This window comes from Sus scrofa, chromosome 14 (assembly GCF_054392235.1).
Source record: "Sus scrofa isolate SSC_HxYL_T2T_F1_AM1 chromosome 14, Sscrofa_HxYL_maternal_Yorkshire_Landrace_v2.0, whole genome shotgun sequence".
NCBI lineage: Eukaryota > Metazoa > Chordata > Mammalia > Artiodactyla > Suidae > Sus > Sus scrofa.
In genome coordinates, this window is record NC_139396.1 from 81,219,686 (window position 1) to 81,237,922 (window position 18,237).

Genomic DNA, 18,237 nt, shown 5'->3' on the forward strand with positions numbered 1-18,237 from the left:
GACTATACTAGCTTTGATTCTCCAGAAAAGTATGGAGAAGGATCAGTGTTACATGTGCTTGCAAAAGCAGGTAACAATAGCAGTTGGGGAATGCCTAGTTATTTCAATCGCCTGGCACCAAGAATTTAACAGGCTCTCAATAAAAAATAAATGAAAGAAAAGGAAAAAAACAGAAACAAAAAAACAAACCCAAAACCAAACAGACTCTTCTTTGTTCCACTGGACCTCTGATATAGGGGCAAAGGACATTGTATGTCCTAGGAAGCTTTCAGACTAATCTATATGATATAGAGCTAAATGAGTGCTACACACATTCAAAGGAAGAGTAGTGTGTTGAAAACAGTAGAATGCATAGGTCCCACCATGTCTGGAAGACCTCCTGTGGAAGATGACCTTGTTTTATTATATGTAGGTAGTGGTTTCTTGCAGAAGTTAAGTGTTCAGCGTGAAAGGTGAAATAAAAGGTTTAGGGAGACTGAGGTGTCCTGCAGATCAGTTCTTGTTTGTTTGAACAAGCACATACTCTTGGACTTGAGATCATAACCTGTATTTTCCTTTCTGTGAATCAGAACTAGCAATTATTGTTCCTGCTGTTGGCAAGTTTCTCCCTGATCCTTAGGCTTGGTTTTGCCTTGGGTTTTTTTCAGAGGAATTTACAAAGAGCGCCATCTGGTGTTCAGTAAGCATGAGGGTAAATCTTTGGGTAGGTTCAGCATCAGAACTGAAGAAAGCAAACTGGCACCTTGTTTCTGTAAACTTTAATAATGGTTGGTTCCTGAGTCACTTAAGAAATTCAAGTCTTTCATTTTTCATATCAAAATATGTGTGATGATGACATATGTAATCATGGAACTTCTAACATTCTAGTGGAATTCTATAAAAAATAAAGCCAGTCTCCACATGGCTTCCTTTTCTGTTAATTTTAACTCCCTAAGCAATTTAATCTGTGATAATCATTGTCTGATAAAGTTTCACTTCATTTGCTGGATACGCTACTACTCAATCACAAATACAACAAATTGCTAAAAAGGTGACATAGATTTGTTCAAGGACAAAAAAATCAAGGCAACAATGGGAAACCATGGCCCCTCAGTAAGGATGAATGGACTGCAATGGGAACTCAGCTTTTTCTCCAAGCAGCCTGCAGAGAGGAGATACTGCATGTGGCACAGGATCCCAGCTCAGTACTAAGTCTGCAGGAAGACACAGCAGCTGTTTCACTCTGACGTGCTGATCTACATAAAACGCCTATCGGTTCTGGGAAAAAATACAATCTCAGCGCTTGAGGATAGTGGGACGGACACTCGGAGAAGATTTTTGTCCCATTTTTCCACACCTACCTTGGAATTTCCAGTTAGGCTATGCATTTACAGTCTACTATACAATTCTACTGTACTTTCTCAATCCAAAAGTTGTTCTGCTATGTATTGTTTATTTATTTTTGTCTTTCTTTATAGGGCTGCACCCTCAGCATATGGAGGTTCCCAGACTTAGGGGTCCAAAGGGAGCTGTAGCCACCAGCCTGCACTACGGCCACAGCAACTCGGGATCCGAGCTGTGTCTGCAACCTACACCACAGCTCACAGCCACACTGGATCCTTAACCCACTGAGCGAGGCCAGGGATCAAACCTGCATCCTCATGGATGCCAGTCAGGTTCGTTAACTGCTGTGCCACGACGGGAACTCCTTTTTATTATTTTTTTGTCTTTGTTTTGCTAGATACTATTTAAAAAGCCAACCAACTCGTGATTTTACCACCTAAAATATTTCTCAAACCCAGCCATCTTTTCTCTCCATTCCTGCCACTACCCTCCTTCCCGTTTAGTTACCCCAGAGAATCCATCAAAACACTCTCAGATGGTCTCGACTGGCTCACAGACCTTCCCAGTCCCTAGCGCGCCGCTCCCACCAGCCTCAAGAGGTGTGTATTAACAGGGACCACACAATGAACATGAGGGGGGTGTGCTCAAAGCTCTACTTCAGCCTGCCCTGTCTGCTGTCTTGCTCCTTCTGCCATTTTACCCTCAGTGTCTATGCTCTGTCCATTGCGAAGAGCTTGGTTCTCCCAGTAGACCTGCTGGTCTACTTCTATGCCGTTGCTGTGCTCTTCTTTGCAAGGCCCTTTCTACCCTCTCCCCAGGCTGACTTGACTTGCCCTTGAAGACTCATCTGCAGGGTTTGGATCTTCCATCCTCTGAAGCCCTGACTGTCCTTTTAGTCCCCACAGCACCTGGCACGAACCCTCTCCCCTCATAGCACTTACTCCTGAAAGTAATCCACTTTGGTCTCCCTCCTCAACTAGGCGGTAAAGCTCCTTGAGGACATGGGCTGTCTTCCTTACTTCATAGCTCCAGAACCTTGTACGGCTTTTGCACACAAACAAAGTTTACCTGCACATGATTTGTTAAAATGAATTAGAGAAAACGATCCTCTATTCATTTTAAGTCATTCATCTATAAATGTTTATTAAGTACTATTGTTGAACTCTGTGCTTAAGAACTATTAAAACCTGTACACACTCGACCAGAGAGGCTAAAGTGAAAAGGATGGATAGTGGCGGGAAGACTGGAACAGCTGGAGCTCGCTCTCCTACGCTGCCGGCAGGAGCACACAGCGGCAGTAGTTACTAAAGCTGAATGAAGAGGCACCTGGTAAAACCTGCCTTCCAGTCCCAGGCATATGCTCAACAGAAATGAATAAGAATGGTCTTAGCAGCATTATTCATAATACCCCACGCCCCAAACAGGAGATAATTCCAGTGAATAAACTCTGGCATATTCATACAAGTCCTACAGGACAATGAAAAGAAACTTCTGCTACGCACAGCCACAAAGATAGCACTTTATGAGGTTCCAAAACAAGCTAAACCAACCTGTGGTGACAGGTGAAAACAGCAGTACTTTGTGGGGTGTGGGTATTGACTGGGAAGAGGTGCCACGAGGACCTCCTTTGACTGAGCTGCAATGGCAGCGCGCACACAGGAGGACCCAGCTGCACTGTATGTATGAAAAGTCACACCGCAACAAAGAACAAGGAAACTTGTGAACTAAGGCCTTGGATATATGCCAACGGGCTGGTGGTCTAGCCATGAGACAAAAAAGTAAATTGATTGAACTTGTCCCTCCGCTAGAATATGGAAAAGAATTTTTTTCAAAGAGATAGACTTTTTTACATACGCAAATGTTATTCCTAAATCGGTTCAGTTTTGCCTTAAGGTTCAGAGCACTGTTTCCAGATAAGGTTCTCCATGTACATAAACGAGGCAACTTTGTTATGTTATATAAACCAGTTACTTAGCACTGAGTTTTAATCACTCATTTAGCTATTTTCTCAGGATTTAGCAAAACTCTGATCTACAGAATTACAGTGGCTATTCGTTGCTAGTAATAGTCTAAAAGAAATTTATCTTACTATACTTACCTACTTTAACCTAAAATCTGCTGCCACCTTTTAGTGAAAAGTGAAATAAAAATCTTTGTACTTCCTCTTAAGATTTTGGGAAAAAAACAACCCAAAACCTTGAGTACTGTAAAACAATATACTGTACTTGAGATTATATTTTTGGTCAATGTCTGGCACTATGAATATTAACAGTTCTGAGAATGAGTTTTAATATTAATAAATATCCCATTTAACTAAATACCTGACAGGATTCCTCAGTGAATATTTTAAGGAAGACATACAAATAAAAAGATGAACAGTTTTAAATACTTTTAAGAGCAAGCAAAAAACGAAAGGAGCTAAAAATCATACATGTATGCATCCAGAACACACTCTGGGCTACAGTATATGCAAGGCAAGTAAGTGAATGATAGCACCTTTAGAAATAAAAGATTTAAAATTGCAACCTCATGTATGTATATATAAAATAGTACACTTAGTACTGGTAAGCTAGATTATAACCTGCAGATTTTGGCATTAACCAGAGATTCCTGAGGTGATGCAGTGGACAGGTGAGATCCATTCATTTTTCAAAGGCGTTTTCAGCTCTTGCCTTGGGTGCTGTCGCCTTCCAGGCACCTGTCCAAGTGCTCGTTAATGTGAAACTCCAAAACTTCACTCTGACAAACCGGACAATTAACTGTTCTGCTCCAACTGGATGAACTGCTTGGATTCGGAGTTGCAGCTGGAAGATGTGAAGGACACTTGGGATCATTACCTCCACTCTGTATTTGGTTTTTCTTGATAAAAAAATTGTCAAAAGCAGCCCTATCTTCCAGCCTGGGTCGTTTACCTGGGCACTGGTCCCCAGGGGGTACAGTCACAGATGTCGATTCCACTGCTTTGAAAGACTCTCTTAGGGACACCTTAGAAGATGTAACCCTTCTCTGAGAACTAGAAGGGGCCGAGTTTTTAGTGATGTCCCCAACTGTTAGGCTCTTCGCTGGAGATCCAGCCACACTTCTGAAAGCCTTCTGGTTGGCGACTGATACTCTAGGAAAGTAGTTGCTTAAAACATTTTGGTGTTTGGAGCTGGGCACAGACGGGACTAGGGAGGTCTTTTTACTTGAACCATTCTGTTCAAATTTCACCGCAGTTTTAGAATTAGATCTTAGGGCATTGGCTGACTGGTCTTGACTGAAAAGATCTTGGGTTTTATTAACAGCATGTGAAGTGATCCATTTCCCAGAGGAAGGCGAGTTGCTTGTCTCTCCTAGAACATATCCCTTCCCACTAAAAGGGATTAACAACTGTGTCTTGCTTCTGTTGGGTTTATCTGCAATAGAAGCAAATAAGATTTTTCCTTGACTCGAAATTAATACCAAAACAAATATGAAGCTAATGGATAGTCTTCCCCAAATGAAGAAACTCTATTTTGTTCTAACTTAGAACAATGCAGTGGTTATCTACTGACAGGAGGACAAGCTTTAGCAGTCCGAGAGCGCTGGCTCCGAGAGAACACAGAGGACAAAAACAGCCTCTGGTGTTTAGATAAGCAGCTCTATCAAGCAAAGACCAACAGCAAAGTCACTTTCTCCTTGAAAATTGCTTCGTATTAAGTTTCCTTCCAGAAGGAAAAAAATCTGCTACCGCGCTCTTATCTTCCCAGCCCACAAAAACGGAGCTAGAAATCTCTCCACATAAATTCTGCTATAGCTTCTCAACTTATTAAATAGTTCCAAACTGAGAAGACAGCTTATGCTCGTGAGCCCTATCACATCAAAGCAACGACGTCCCAAGGGAAGAAGTCTTAACCTCAGTAACCCGCCCACCGCCCCCGCCACCCCCCAAAAGATTGCTCCTCCAAAGACAGTGCTCTGAGCTCCGCAGAAAAGGGACAGGTCTGGAGGATGAAGTGCAGCACTCATGTGTCTTAGCCTATCCCCCTCTTTTCCCAGTGAAAATACACTCAATTCACAAAAGTCACCTGGATAGAGCCCACCTGATAGGAAGAGGTGTCACTTGACTTACATTCAGGGCACTGTCATCTGAATTACTGTTTTCATTTTGACAATCTTTGTGCCTTCTGTTTCCTAAGGACTCAGTGAGCCAGGATAGGAAAAGGGACTTTACTCTCAAATTTTAGCAGAAACGATTTCTGCTTTTACTCACATCCACACAGAGCAAAGTCTGTTTTTCCACCACCATGTCACAGATGATGGGCTTTTTTTGTTCCTAAGTCCACCCTTGAAAACTTCTACCCTGGAAACAGCCTGGCAGTTTATATTAAATGCCAGTTGTCTGAAGCTGCTGCTGTCTTATGTTAGAGCCACTGCAGTCGTGGGACAGTCGGAAGCACATAAACAGAGTTACCTTCAGGCTCTGCTGCTGACACTGGCTGTGTTCCTGGTTTTGTCTTTCCTTTGCCTTTTTTCGAATAGTTCTCTGGTTCCTTGATTTTTATGAAAGTGCCTCCACAGTTTTTCTGATGCTCAGCCCACCAATAGTCGTGAGCAGAGGGCGCCCTGTTGGTGGCGCGTTTGACGTAGCCGAAATATGGCTTCTTGTATTGACATGGCCCGTTGCAGCGCCACCAGTGTCGCCGGTACTCGTCCACCTCGTCATGGAAAGTATGGTAGACCTGGGGGGAGGCAAGGTAACAATCTTCAGAAAACATGTAATAAGCAGCCCCTGCCCCACCTTTATCCTGTTTCCTGGAGCTTTCGGAAATTATGTTTTAGGAAAGTATATTTAGCAGTGGTTAATTTAGTGCTTCATAAACTGTGTAAAGATAGAAAAATGGGAGAATAGAAGACAAAAAATTAAAGACACCAAAAGCTTTTATAAATGTTAAAGGTTTTAGAAACCACATTTTTTCTTTCTTTCTTTTTTTTTTGTCTTTTGTCCTTTTTAAGGCTGCACCTGCAGCATATGGAGGTTCCCAGGCTAGGGGTCGAATCAGAGCCGTAGCCGCCAGCCTACACCGGAGCCACAGCAACGCCAGATCCAAGTCACATCTGCAACCTACACTACAGCTCACAGCAATGCCAGATCCTTAACCCACTGAGCGAAGCCAGGGATCGAACCGGCAACCTCAAGGTTCCTAGTCAGATTCATTTCTGCTGCGCTACGACGGGATCTCCAGAAACATTTTTAAATGATGAAAAATTAGGATAAAGACAAGATTTTATGTAATGCCATAATAAATAAGAATTGTTCCCATTGCAAAGCTGAAATCTTCCCCTATAAGTAACCCTACCAAAGGGTTCCAGGGGACTATTTCCTATAATTGCTGGGCCCCAAACAGGCACCTGGCCTCATGCAAACCCTCTCTCCACATTTGCCCCACTCTGCTGGAGTCTTCGTAATAAGCCTTATGGAGTACCCTTTAATCTGTTCTCACCCTCGTATCCCTAGTAGCTGGAGGCGTGGCACAGTGAAGGTGCTCAGTAAGAATGTGCTGATGGAGTGAATGAAAAGCTTCATTCACTGAGTCAAATGAAATTCTCCAGAAGTGTGCTTTTTCATCCTCAAGCAGGATGCTTTTGTCTCCCCCTCCAGAAGAAATCCTACTCAGAACATAAGCAGAAGAACCCACACTGATAGGAAGGTTAGCCTCCCACCCCCCCACCCCTCCGCCTTGGTGGCACTGAGGGTGGCAGGGCACCACGTTAAAACTGATGTCCCTGAATGACACTGAGTCCGTTTTCCTTCTGTCCTCTCAGTGGAACTATTTGTAAAAGATAAAGGGCATGTGTATATGATTTTTTTTGGGGGGGGGGCATGCCTGTGGCATATGGAGGTTTCCAGGCTAGGGGCTGAACTGGAGCTGTAACTGCCAGCCTACACCACAGCCACAGCAATGCTGGATCCTTAACCCACTGAGCAAGGCTAGGGATCGAAAATGCATCCTCATGGATACTAGTCAGATTTGTTTCCACCGAGGCACAAACTTCCTTTTTTTTTAAACCAAGACACTTAACTCTTTAATAAATTCCCCTTGTGGGAAAGAATGCTAAGCTTTCTGTAACCATACAGATAAATAAATAAACAGTTTTATACTCACTATCTCTCCAGTAGAAGCAAACAAACTCTTTGATTTAGCAAGCATGCAAACAACGCAAATGACCCTACACACAGAAGAGACTGGAGGACAAAGGTTTGGGAACAAGGAGTTACATTAGGCTCCGCCTTCTCTTTTATGGTGCGAAAACCTCGCTTAATAATTCAATGGCAAAAAAGACAGGGCATTGGGTCTGTTTTGCTTCCAACTTATTTAATTCCTACAGCCTTGGGATATGACTTTTTAACAATGCAGTCACTAAGATAAAATTGTTCTCAATTGCCCTGTGGAGTCTGTTAAAACACAATGTGACCTGTAAGCAAGGGGCGCCACTCAGTAAAACCTCAGTGAAAACACACAGACAGTCAAGATAAAAGAACATATCCTCTTCCAAATGAACAAGTACACTAGAACTTTGCTTCAAGTGTAAATTCTAGCGAGGAAACTGAAAGCCTTTTACACTAGCAACTCCATAATTCTTTTGCTAATCTGGATTTTTATGTGATTTTTTTTTTTTTTTTAATCTTTTTAGGGCCACACCCTCAGCATAGGGAAATTCCCCCAGCTAGGGGTCGAATCAGAGCTACAGCTGCTAGCCCGCACCAGAGCCACAGCAACGCAGGATCCAAGCCGCACCTGCGACCTACACCACAGCTCACAGCAATGCCAGATCCTTAACCCACTAAGTGAGGCCAGGGATCAAAACCACATCCTCATGGATACTAGCGGGGTTTGTTAACCGCAGAGCCACAATGGGAACTCCTATATGATTGTTTTAATGCAGGCCGCTTTCCTGATGTTGAAGTAACTGTCCAATAATTAAATGAGCTCTCCAGAAAATTAAACTGAAAGTTGGGAAATAGGACATAGGTGGGCACTTTTAATTTTTCATCACACTGGCCTTTACTGCCTTTTAAAGGAAGGAAATATTTGAACACATTAAGGGATTTAATCTTTGTAGGCATTAATATTCTGTATGGTTCAATTCAATTGCCCAAATAAGGGCACAACATCAGACATCCTACACAAATGTATATACAGGTAAGAGCCACCCTGTTCAGAGGTATGAAAGTGGAGTAAGATATTGTAAAAGGGTATGTATCAGCAGAGGAGGTTCGAAGGCGGGAGAAGTTATATCTCACCATAAAGATGAAAATCATTTTGACAGAAAATAGAAGTGGCATATTCTACAGAGACGATACTTGAGGAAAGGCATGGACGAGAAAAGTTCACTTAGAAACACAAGACATAAGGAAGGAGGGTAAGAAAAAAGGTTATTTAATAAAATGAATCAGGAGTTCCCGTCGTGGCGCAGTGGCTAACGAATCCGACTGGGAATCATGAGGTTGCAGGTTCGATCCCTGGCCTTGCTCAGTGGGTTAACGATCCGGCGTTGCCGTGAGCTGTGGTGTAGGTTGCGGACGTGGCTTGGATCCCGAGTTGCTGTGGCTCTGGCGTAAGCCGGTGGCTACAGCTCCGATTCGACCCCTAGCCTGGGAACCTCCATATGCCGCGAGAGCTCTCCAGAAATGGCAAAAAGACAAAAAATAAATAAATAAATAAAATAAAATGAATCAGTAATAACATGGAGTTCCCTGGTAGACTAGTGGGTAAAGGATCCAGTGTTGTCACTGCTGTGGCTCTGGTTGCTGCTGTGGTGCAGGTTTGATTCCCGGCCTAGGAACTTTCACATGCCATGGGTGCAGCCAAAAAAAGAATCAATAACAAAAAACCCTAAATGTTTTGCATGTACTTCCTGTAATCCTCACAAGGATCCAGGTGACAGGTGTCGTTACTGCTCTCCTTGTACACGTGAGTAAAAGGAAGCAGCCGAGAGTCAGGCAGTGGCACCGACATCTGGATGCAGGCAGCCTTTTTTGAGCCCAGGCTCTGCCTCCTCCTACAATATCATGCAGAAACATGAATCAAAGACTTCTGATGACAGGAATGGCATAGGACACGGCAGCAGAAGATAGGATGGACTGGAGCAGGAGACTAATGAGGAAACAAAGTTAAGAGGTAATGGTCCTGGTCCAGGAGAGGCACCGCTGGCCTGCGGTAACTGGACAACGCATTGCCAAGGTGTGGGCAGAAGCCTGGGCGGGGGGATCGCTGGCGCTGCTTCCCTCCTGCTACATGGTCCTGGACAAGCCCGGTCAGCTTCTCTGGGCCTCTGGCTTGCTATTGAAAATCCTCAAAGATAACATCTGTTTCTAAGCCGGCTCTCAATTTTTAATCGAATCCCAGGAAATACTAAATCAATAACTACTAAACATCATAAAAGCGTGTGGCTTTACGTACTGTTATGTTGGCTCCAGTCAGGCGATTGATGCGGTGCATGTGTTTACAAAACTCTGGACCATGCCCTTCACGGTCTTTATCATTGTTGGTGACAAACAGATAGGCATGTATCATTTCATGCAAGAGGGTCTGAAACAGAAAACAATCAAATTAATTTGTTATGGCACTTTGGAAAATAAAAATGCCTTTTCTTACTCTATCTGGAGTCTTAGTCTTCTTTGGATCACAGGTGCCTTTCAGATACTGATAAAAGTCATGAACCATCATTCTAGAAAAATTATATAAGCACACATTCACGAATCTTTGTGTATAGTATCTGAAGTTCTGTAGAGCCCAGGTTAAGAACTCCCTCTTCTAGGAAAGCCTTTTTAACTACTAATCAAAATCCAGCAGAAAAGATCCATAATTCAACTACATGAAAATTTCAAATTTCTGAAATGGGGAGAAAATTTTATAAGAGATTACTAATTTCTTTTTCTTTTTTTGTCTTTTTAGGGCCACACCTGTGGCATATGGAGGTTCCCAGGCTACAGGTTGAATCAGAGCTGTAGCCACTGGCCTACACCACAGCCACAGCAATGCCAGATCTGAGCCTCTTCTGTGACCTATACCACAGCTCATAGCAACACCAGATCCTTAACCCACTGAGCAAGGACAGGAATCGAACCCACATCCTCATAGATACTAGTCAGATTTCTTTCTGCTGAGCCACAACAGGAACTGCAAGAGGCTATTAATTTCTTTTATTTATTTGTTTATTTATTTATTTATTTATTTATTTATTTTGGTCTTTTCTAGGGCTGCACCTGCAGCATATGGAGGTTCCCAGGCTAGGGGTCTAATAGGAGCTGTAGCTTCCAGCCTATGCCACAGCCACAGCAATGCCAGATCCAAGCCGCATCTGCGACCTATACCACAGCTCACGGCCAACACCAGATCCTTAACCCACTGAGCAAGGCCAGGGATCAAACCCGCAACCTCATGGTTCCTAATTGGATTTGTTAACCACTGATCCACGACAGGAACTCCCTATTAATTTCTAAATAGGCCTGCTAGGCCACCAGGGAACTCCATGAACCTAAGCTTTTCTCCTTTATGAGAATACCTATCATTATTTTAGAATGCAGAGGAACATCTGAAATGTAGAATGGCCGGTGGATTTTAGTCTCAATAGAGCAGCATTTACTTAAAAGATCAAGGTCATTTTCAGAGATAGAGCTGATTTGATTCTCCCATTTTTCTGTTCAGCATAAATTTATAAGACTAAAATTCATTAATGCCAGTCTAGTTCTTCTGATTTGAAATTCCCTTAAAAAATATATTCATATTTTTTAGAATAAATTATGAAACAGCAGCCTTAAATCTTCTGTTAACTTTGCACCTAAACTACTGCATCCTTGGTGTGGAATGAGCAGTAAGCTTTATTGTTTTAAAGTTTTACGTGATTCAAAATCCCAAAACTATGGAAAGCTATACATAGAAAAATTCTGATCTGCTCTATCCTCCTATCCTGAACTCTCCACCACTAAGGGATACTATTATAAGTTTCTTCTTTCTTTCACTGTTGTTTTGCTAATATTTATATCCACTCTTATCCCCTCCCCACCACACAGCATACTTCTTATACAAAATATTGTGTACACACTTCTGGACTGCCTTTTTCATTAAAATAATACACCCCTGGAAGTTCCCTGGGAGTGCAGTGGGTTTAAGGATTGAGCATTGCCACAACTGTGGCTCAGGTCGCTGCTGTGGTGTGGCGTGGGTTTGATCCCTGGCCCAGGAACGTCCACGTGTTGCAGGTGTGGCCCCCCCCACACACACACTCTATCTTTCTCCACATAATTTCTTTCTTTCTTTCGTCTTTTTAGGGCTGCACTCACGGCATATGGAGGTTCCCAGGCTAGGGGTCCAATCGGAGCTGTAGCTGCTGGCCTACGCCACAGCCATAGCAATGCAGGATCCGAGCCGCGTCTGCGATCTACACCACAGCTCACGGCAATGCCAGATCCTTAACCCACTAAGCAAGGCCAGGGATTAAACCCACGCCCTCACGGATACTAGTCAGGTTCCTTAACCACTGAGCCACAGTGGGAACTCCTCTCCACATAATTTCATAAAGATACTTTTCATTCCTTTTTATGGCTACAAAGAATTCCATTATGTTGCTGTACTATAGCTCATTCAACCAGGCCCCTCTTGCTAAATAGTATTTACACTCTTTTGTTATTGTGAATAGTACAATGAAAATACTTTGTAAAAAGGACCTTTGTTTTTGTTTTTGTTTTTGTTTTTTTGCTTTGTAGGGCTACCCCCCATGGCATGTGGAAGTCCCCCGGCTAAGGTCAAATTGGAGCCACAGCTGCCGGCCACAGCCACAGCCACATCAACCTGGGCTCCAAGCCACATCTGCAGCCTACACCACAGCTCATGGCAACACCAGATCCTTAACCCACTGAGCAAGGCCAGGGATCGAACCTGCATCCTCATGGATCCTAGTGGGGTTCGTTAACTGCTGAGCCATGACGTGAACTCCAGGGATCTTTCATTTCAGTCTAGGTGTTGCTGAGTCAAAGGTAAGTGCACCCGTAATTTTGTGAGATGTTACAAAATCCTCTGCAGGGCATGTACCATTCTGCCCTCTTACCAGTGATATACGGGAATGCTTAGTTTCCCTTAACTTTACTAATGGTTTCAAACTTTAGGAGTTCCACCAATCTGGATAAGCAAGAAGAGGTACTAATGTAGTATTAATTTGCATTTGTTTTTATAAATGAAGTTGCATATGTTTTCCTATGTTCAGGGGTCATTTCTATTTCATGTTTTGTGAATTGTCCACGACCTTTACTCATTTAAAAATTGGATTGTTAGAGAGTTCCCATTGTGGCTTAGCAGGTTACCAACCCGACTAGTATCCATAAGGATGCAGGTTCAACCCCTGGCCCTGCTCAGGGGGTTAAGGATCCAGCACTGCTAAGCTGTGGTGTACATCATAGATGAGGCTCGGATTCTGGGTTGCTGTGGCTGTGGTAGGCCGGCAGCTGCAGCTCCAATTCCACCTCTAGCCTGGGAACTTCCATATGCCGCAGGTGACGGCCCTAAAAAGCAAAATAATAATAATAATATAAAATAAAAAATGAAAATGATAAAAATTGGGCTGTTGGGAGTTCTCTTGTGATGCAGTGGGTTGAGGATCCAGTGCTGACACTGCTATGGCGCAGGCTTAATCCTTGGCTGGGGAAATTCTGTATGCCATAGAAGTGGGCAAAAAAAAACCCCCAAAATTTAGGTTCCTGCTTTTTGGTTGAATTTAAACACATCTTGAAAATGGTACACAGCATCATACTGAACATTTCCAATTCTATATTATCTACCATTTCCACATTTAGCCTAGATAAAGGACTCTACACAACAGGATCCCCAAATATCTCTATTTTCCACCTCTGTTCTATATCCAGACAAAAGCAACTACTCCTGGTCTGAAATATGCCCTAAGTTTAGTGGCCTCACTTTTTCTCCCTGCATTCCCAGCCCCTCTGCCAAGAGTAGTCTCCTCCCCTCTCTCCACTTGTCAGAATCCAGTCTGTTTTGTCAGGCTCACCTCCATGTTTTAATTGGCAGCAGCAATAGTTCTAAGGCAGAAGTGATGAAGCCAAGTGCTATGGGGAAAGGGAAAGGGAGAGCCAGAAAAACTAGAGCCTACACCAAGGGTCTGGTATTTATTATGCACGTGACCCTGGACAAGTTATAACTTGATTCTCACCCTGATCTTGCAGGGCGGTGGTAAAGGCAAACACCAGGGTAACGACACCAGTCTGACACAGCAGGTGCTCATTAAAGAGCGAATGGTAGGAGTGATGGGAGTAGTAAAATCCATACCTATGAAGCTTCCCTTGACCGCCTCAACCAGTTATATGTCTTTTCCTTTTCTGCATCCTATTCATGATTAATTTAGCTACTTTATATCCAGGCCAGGGGCCCCTGTTCCTCTGATGTCTTTCTTACCCCTGATCAGACACTGTAACGTGCCACTAACAGCACATGCTCCCTTGAAGAATTAACACGTATTTCCCATCTTCTTCTTGCCCATAACTTTAAAACTGTTCCTGGAGTTCCTGTCATGGCTCAGTGGTTAACGAATCTGACTAGGAACCATGAGGTTGCGGGTTCCATCCCTGGCCTTGCTCAGTGGGTTAACGATCTGGAGTTGCCGTGAGCTGTGGTGTGTAGGTTGCAGACTCGGCTTGGATCCCACGTTGCTGTGGCTGTGGTGTAGGCTGGCGGCTACAGCTCCAATTAGACCTCTAGCCTGGGAACCTCCATATGCTGCAGGAGCAGCCCAAGAAATGGCAAAAAGACAAAAAAAAATTGTTCCTATGTTTATTTAATCATTTATGCAACAATATCCATTAAGCAATTAGGGCTCTTCATAAGGTTGATTTGGTTAATCATGTTCAATTTTTAAAACATTTTTACTATTTTGTTCCTGTTTATCACTGAATTACCAAGAGAGTTGTATTAGTGGCTACAATTATGACTGAATTATTTCTCTTTTTGCTTCTGCTTATTTATGCTTCAGGTCATCTAAAGCTATGTTATTATTTTCAGGGTCATTATGTGTTTTTATTTTATTATTATTATTATTATTTGTCTTTTTAGGGCTACCCCTGCAGGATATAGAGGTTCCCAGGCTAAGGGTCAAATTGGGGCTGTAGCTGCTGGCCTAGACCACAGCAACTCGAGATCCAAGCCGAATCTGCGACCTACACCACAGCTCATCACAATGCCAGATCGTTAATCCACTGAGCAAGACCAGGGACTGAATCTGTGTCCTCATGGATGCTAGTCAGACTGTTTCTGCTGAGACACAACAGGAACTCCATATGTGTTTAATAGGTTACTTCATCATTATGAAATATCCCTTTTCTTCTAGTAAAATAACTTCCCTTAAAATCTTTTGACCAATGCTAATATTGCCATGACAACTTTGTTATTTAGTGTTGGAATGACATACTTTTCCCCATCTTTTAAATTTAACATGTGTCCTTATTTTAAGCATGTCTCTGTTAATCTAGTTCGTATGTGTCTCTAAATGGAGAGTTTAGTCTATTTATGAGCAATATAATAACTGATATTATTATGTCCACCTTTCTTTTCATTTTATCTGGGATTTGTTCCTTTATTCTTTTATTTTTCGATTAACTGAGTATTTTCTGTTGTAACACTTTACAATTAGTAGCTATTTACCCTTTTTTTTTTTTGTCTGTTTGCCATTTTCTTGGGCCGCTCCCACAGCATATGGAGGTTCCCAGGCTAGGGGTCCAATCGGAGCTGTAGCCACTGGCCTATGCCAGAGCCACAGCAACATGGGATCCGAGCCGCGTCTGCGACCTACACCACAGCTCATGGCAACGCCAGATCCTTAACCCACTGAGCAAGGCCAGGGATGGAACCCGCAACCTCATGGTTCCTAGTCAGATTCGTTAACCACTGAGCCACAACGGGAACTCCTATTTACTTTTTTTAAAAAACTGTTGTTAAAAAAAAGCATGTAGGAGTTTCTGTCGTGGTGCAGCGGAAACGAATCTGACTAGGAACCATGAGGTTGCAGGTTCAATCCCTGGCCTCACTCGGTGGGTTAAGGATCCAGTGTTGCCATGAGCTGTGGTGTAGATTGTAGACATGGCTGGGATCTGGTGTTGCTGTGGCTATGGCGTAGGCTGGCAGCAACAGCTCTGATTAGACCCCCAGCCTGGGAACCTCCATATGCCATGGGTGCAGCCTAAAAGACAAAAGACAAAAAAAAAAAAAAAGCACATAACATAAAACTTACCATCTTAACCATTTTTAAGTGTACAGTTCGGTACTGTTAGGTACAGTCCCATTATTGTGAAACCCATTACCTTTTATTATCCTTAAAAACTAATGTCCAAGCACATTTTAACTTATATTCCATCCAACCTCTATCATTTCTGCTCTCTTTTGCATACATTTCAGGTGCTATAACTGAGGCAAGACAACTCACACCGGGTGTATGTTGGGGAATTTCAGGCAACTACTAGACTCATCTAAACATAGTCTGAGAGCTCCTACTGCTCCACTTCCCTTCGTAGCTGCAGGTGTGATCACCAACTCTAGATATGAAGTATGTCCTCATGCTGGTTTGTTCTCACCCACATGTCCTGGGAGGATACTGTGGTGGCTGACAGAGGAGAATCAAAATTTGTGTGTCTCAATGAAAAGACGTGGGTCCACAGAGTTCCCACTGCAGCTCAGTGGTAATGAATCCAACTAGTACCCATGAGAATGAGGGCTCAATCCCTGGCCTTGCTCAGTGGGTTAAGGATCCAGTGTTGCCATGAGCTGTGGTGTAGGTTACAGACTGGGCTTGGATCCCAGGTTGCTGTGGCTGTGGTGTAGGCTGGCAGCTGTAGCTGCGATTCGACCCCTAGCCTGGGAACTTCCATATGCCATGTATGTGGTCCTAAAAAGGACAAAAAAAAAAAAAGAGATGTAGGTCCTCAGTTTTTCTCTGCTTCTAAACCAACTACCTGGCATATCTGAACCTTAATTTACTCATTTATAAAAATGAGGGTAACACTTTGAACATAAACAGGATTATTGTAAAGATCAAATTAGACAATGTACCTGGACGCCTCTAACTCTGAAACACTAAAATGTAAGGTAATCATTATTATTTGCTCCAGAATAAAAGTTTGCAATGAGAGAAAACTGATTTTTTTTTCCCACATGTACAGGTTAATTCACAGCAGTCTAAATCCATAATAAGCATTTCTAAATTACTGAGTTAAGCATCAGGTTTATGCAGAAAATACCTCCACAAGATCCTTCCTGGGCCTCAACTTTAAAAGGGGTTCACTGAGCCGGATGGAGCACATTCCACCATTCCCTTCGTAGCTGCAGATCCCAGCACACCTGGAAGAAAACCATCCCAAATCTGTAATTCACCGAATGTACACAGGAGGGAATCAAACAGGAGAGAGCAAATCCTTACACGTTCTTGGGCGGTTCAGGCTGAGGGCGAACTCCATGGCAGATGGCCTTCCTGAAAATAGACCCTCTTTGCTGGGAGATGCTTGCAACTCCGCGGGGTCAGGGAGAAATGGGAACAGCAGTGGCCTCCCTTACTCTAACCAGGCAGCTCAAAGATAATCCCATCCTGCTGCTGCCTGTCCTCTCCCTAAAAGGTGTAATCAACCAGTCTGTGGTGGAAAGGGCCAGATCTCCACTAGTGTTCCTCCGAAATTATAATTATATATGAAGGAGAACTGTGCTTTCAACGCAACTTCATATCATATCTTAACTCCTTATTCTAGGTGGTTTTGTATCAATTCAAAAACTAGCAGGTAGTGTTCAGCTGCACCTTAAACTTGTTAACTCCGTTGGTGTACAGGAGTCGTTTATTTCAAAAGGGGTTTTCTCCAACTCAGCGGGTAAGAAAAGGGTCCTTTCACAGGGCTCCCGGAAGACCCCCGCGTCCCAAAGTTATGGAAACATAGACCCCTTCCCAAGCTGACACACGGCTCACTGCAAGGCAGCGGCGCCGTAAAGACCACAGCTGAGGACAGCACACTTCCCGGCGCCCTCAGCATCTTTAGGGGCCGATTCTGGCTGTTTCTCCCTCCTGGGTCCTAGATCAGAAAGGGGAAAGGGGTGAACTCATTTTCCTGGAAACTGAGAAACATCCTTCTCTCTCACTGTGTTCCTTACCGGTCAGATCGCCGCGGGGTGGGCCACACGGCTTTCTGAGAGCTAACCAAGGGCAGTGAGAGAGGAAGGAAGGGAAGGGAGAGGAAGCCCGAGAACGGCTGGCTGTCCCTAGACCCGACCCGGGTCACTGCCCCGGCGCCGGGGCAGCGGAAGGGCCGCCAGCTGTCCGGTCCCGGCGGGCTCGGCACTCACAGCGTCATCCGCACGCTCCACTTCACTTCCACCGCCTCCAGTTTGCCCCAGAAGAAACGATCGTTGAACTGCACAAACAGGGCCTGCAAATCCGGCGTGGGGTCCACCAACTCCCAGGACGCGTCCACCAGCGACAGGGGCTCCTGGGCCGGATTGCGCTCCGAGACCTGCAAGTTCCACTCTTCCTGAAGCCGAAGAGCCAGAACCAGGTCCTCATCCATGGCTGCCCGGCTACCAGGCGGAGTCCAGATGGCTCAGAGAGCCTAGCCGTGCTCCTAGGAGATACCAGCTCCCAGGCCACTCTCGGGTCAGGCCACAGATCTCGCGAGACCTAGTAAACTCTGGCTCGAGAAAGAGAACCGAGCGTGCCCCGAACTCCAGTCAAGATTCTAGGGCTTAAAACAACAAAGAAAATTCAGCATGACACCTCCTAGTGGGCTCAACACTTGGGTTCCCGAAGCTTGAGCCCGAGGAAGGTTTCAAGTAGCCGGATACCGCCTTTACGGTTCGCGGGTACGGTCAAACATCAACGTCATGCTCGGCCCATGCGCAGTATCTACACCTCGCT

At 44.1% G+C, this 18,237-nt stretch overlaps 1 protein-coding gene across 2 annotated transcripts; it reads right to left on the reverse strand.

Moving 5' to 3' along the window:
• Positions 1–743: 743 nt before the first annotated feature.
• On the reverse strand, positions 744–18,180 carry SPRTN (SprT-like N-terminal domain). 2 transcript variants are annotated; one of them, NM_001243554.1, is given in 5 exon segments: positions 3,734–4,718; positions 5,756–6,023; positions 9,747–9,875; positions 16,583–16,682; positions 17,670–18,180. In NM_001243554.1, coding segments are annotated over 5 exon segments (1,452 nt in total). In that variant the 5' UTR covers positions 17,891–18,180; the 3' UTR covers positions 3,734–3,984.
• Between the last annotated feature and the right edge of the window lie 57 nt (positions 18,181–18,237).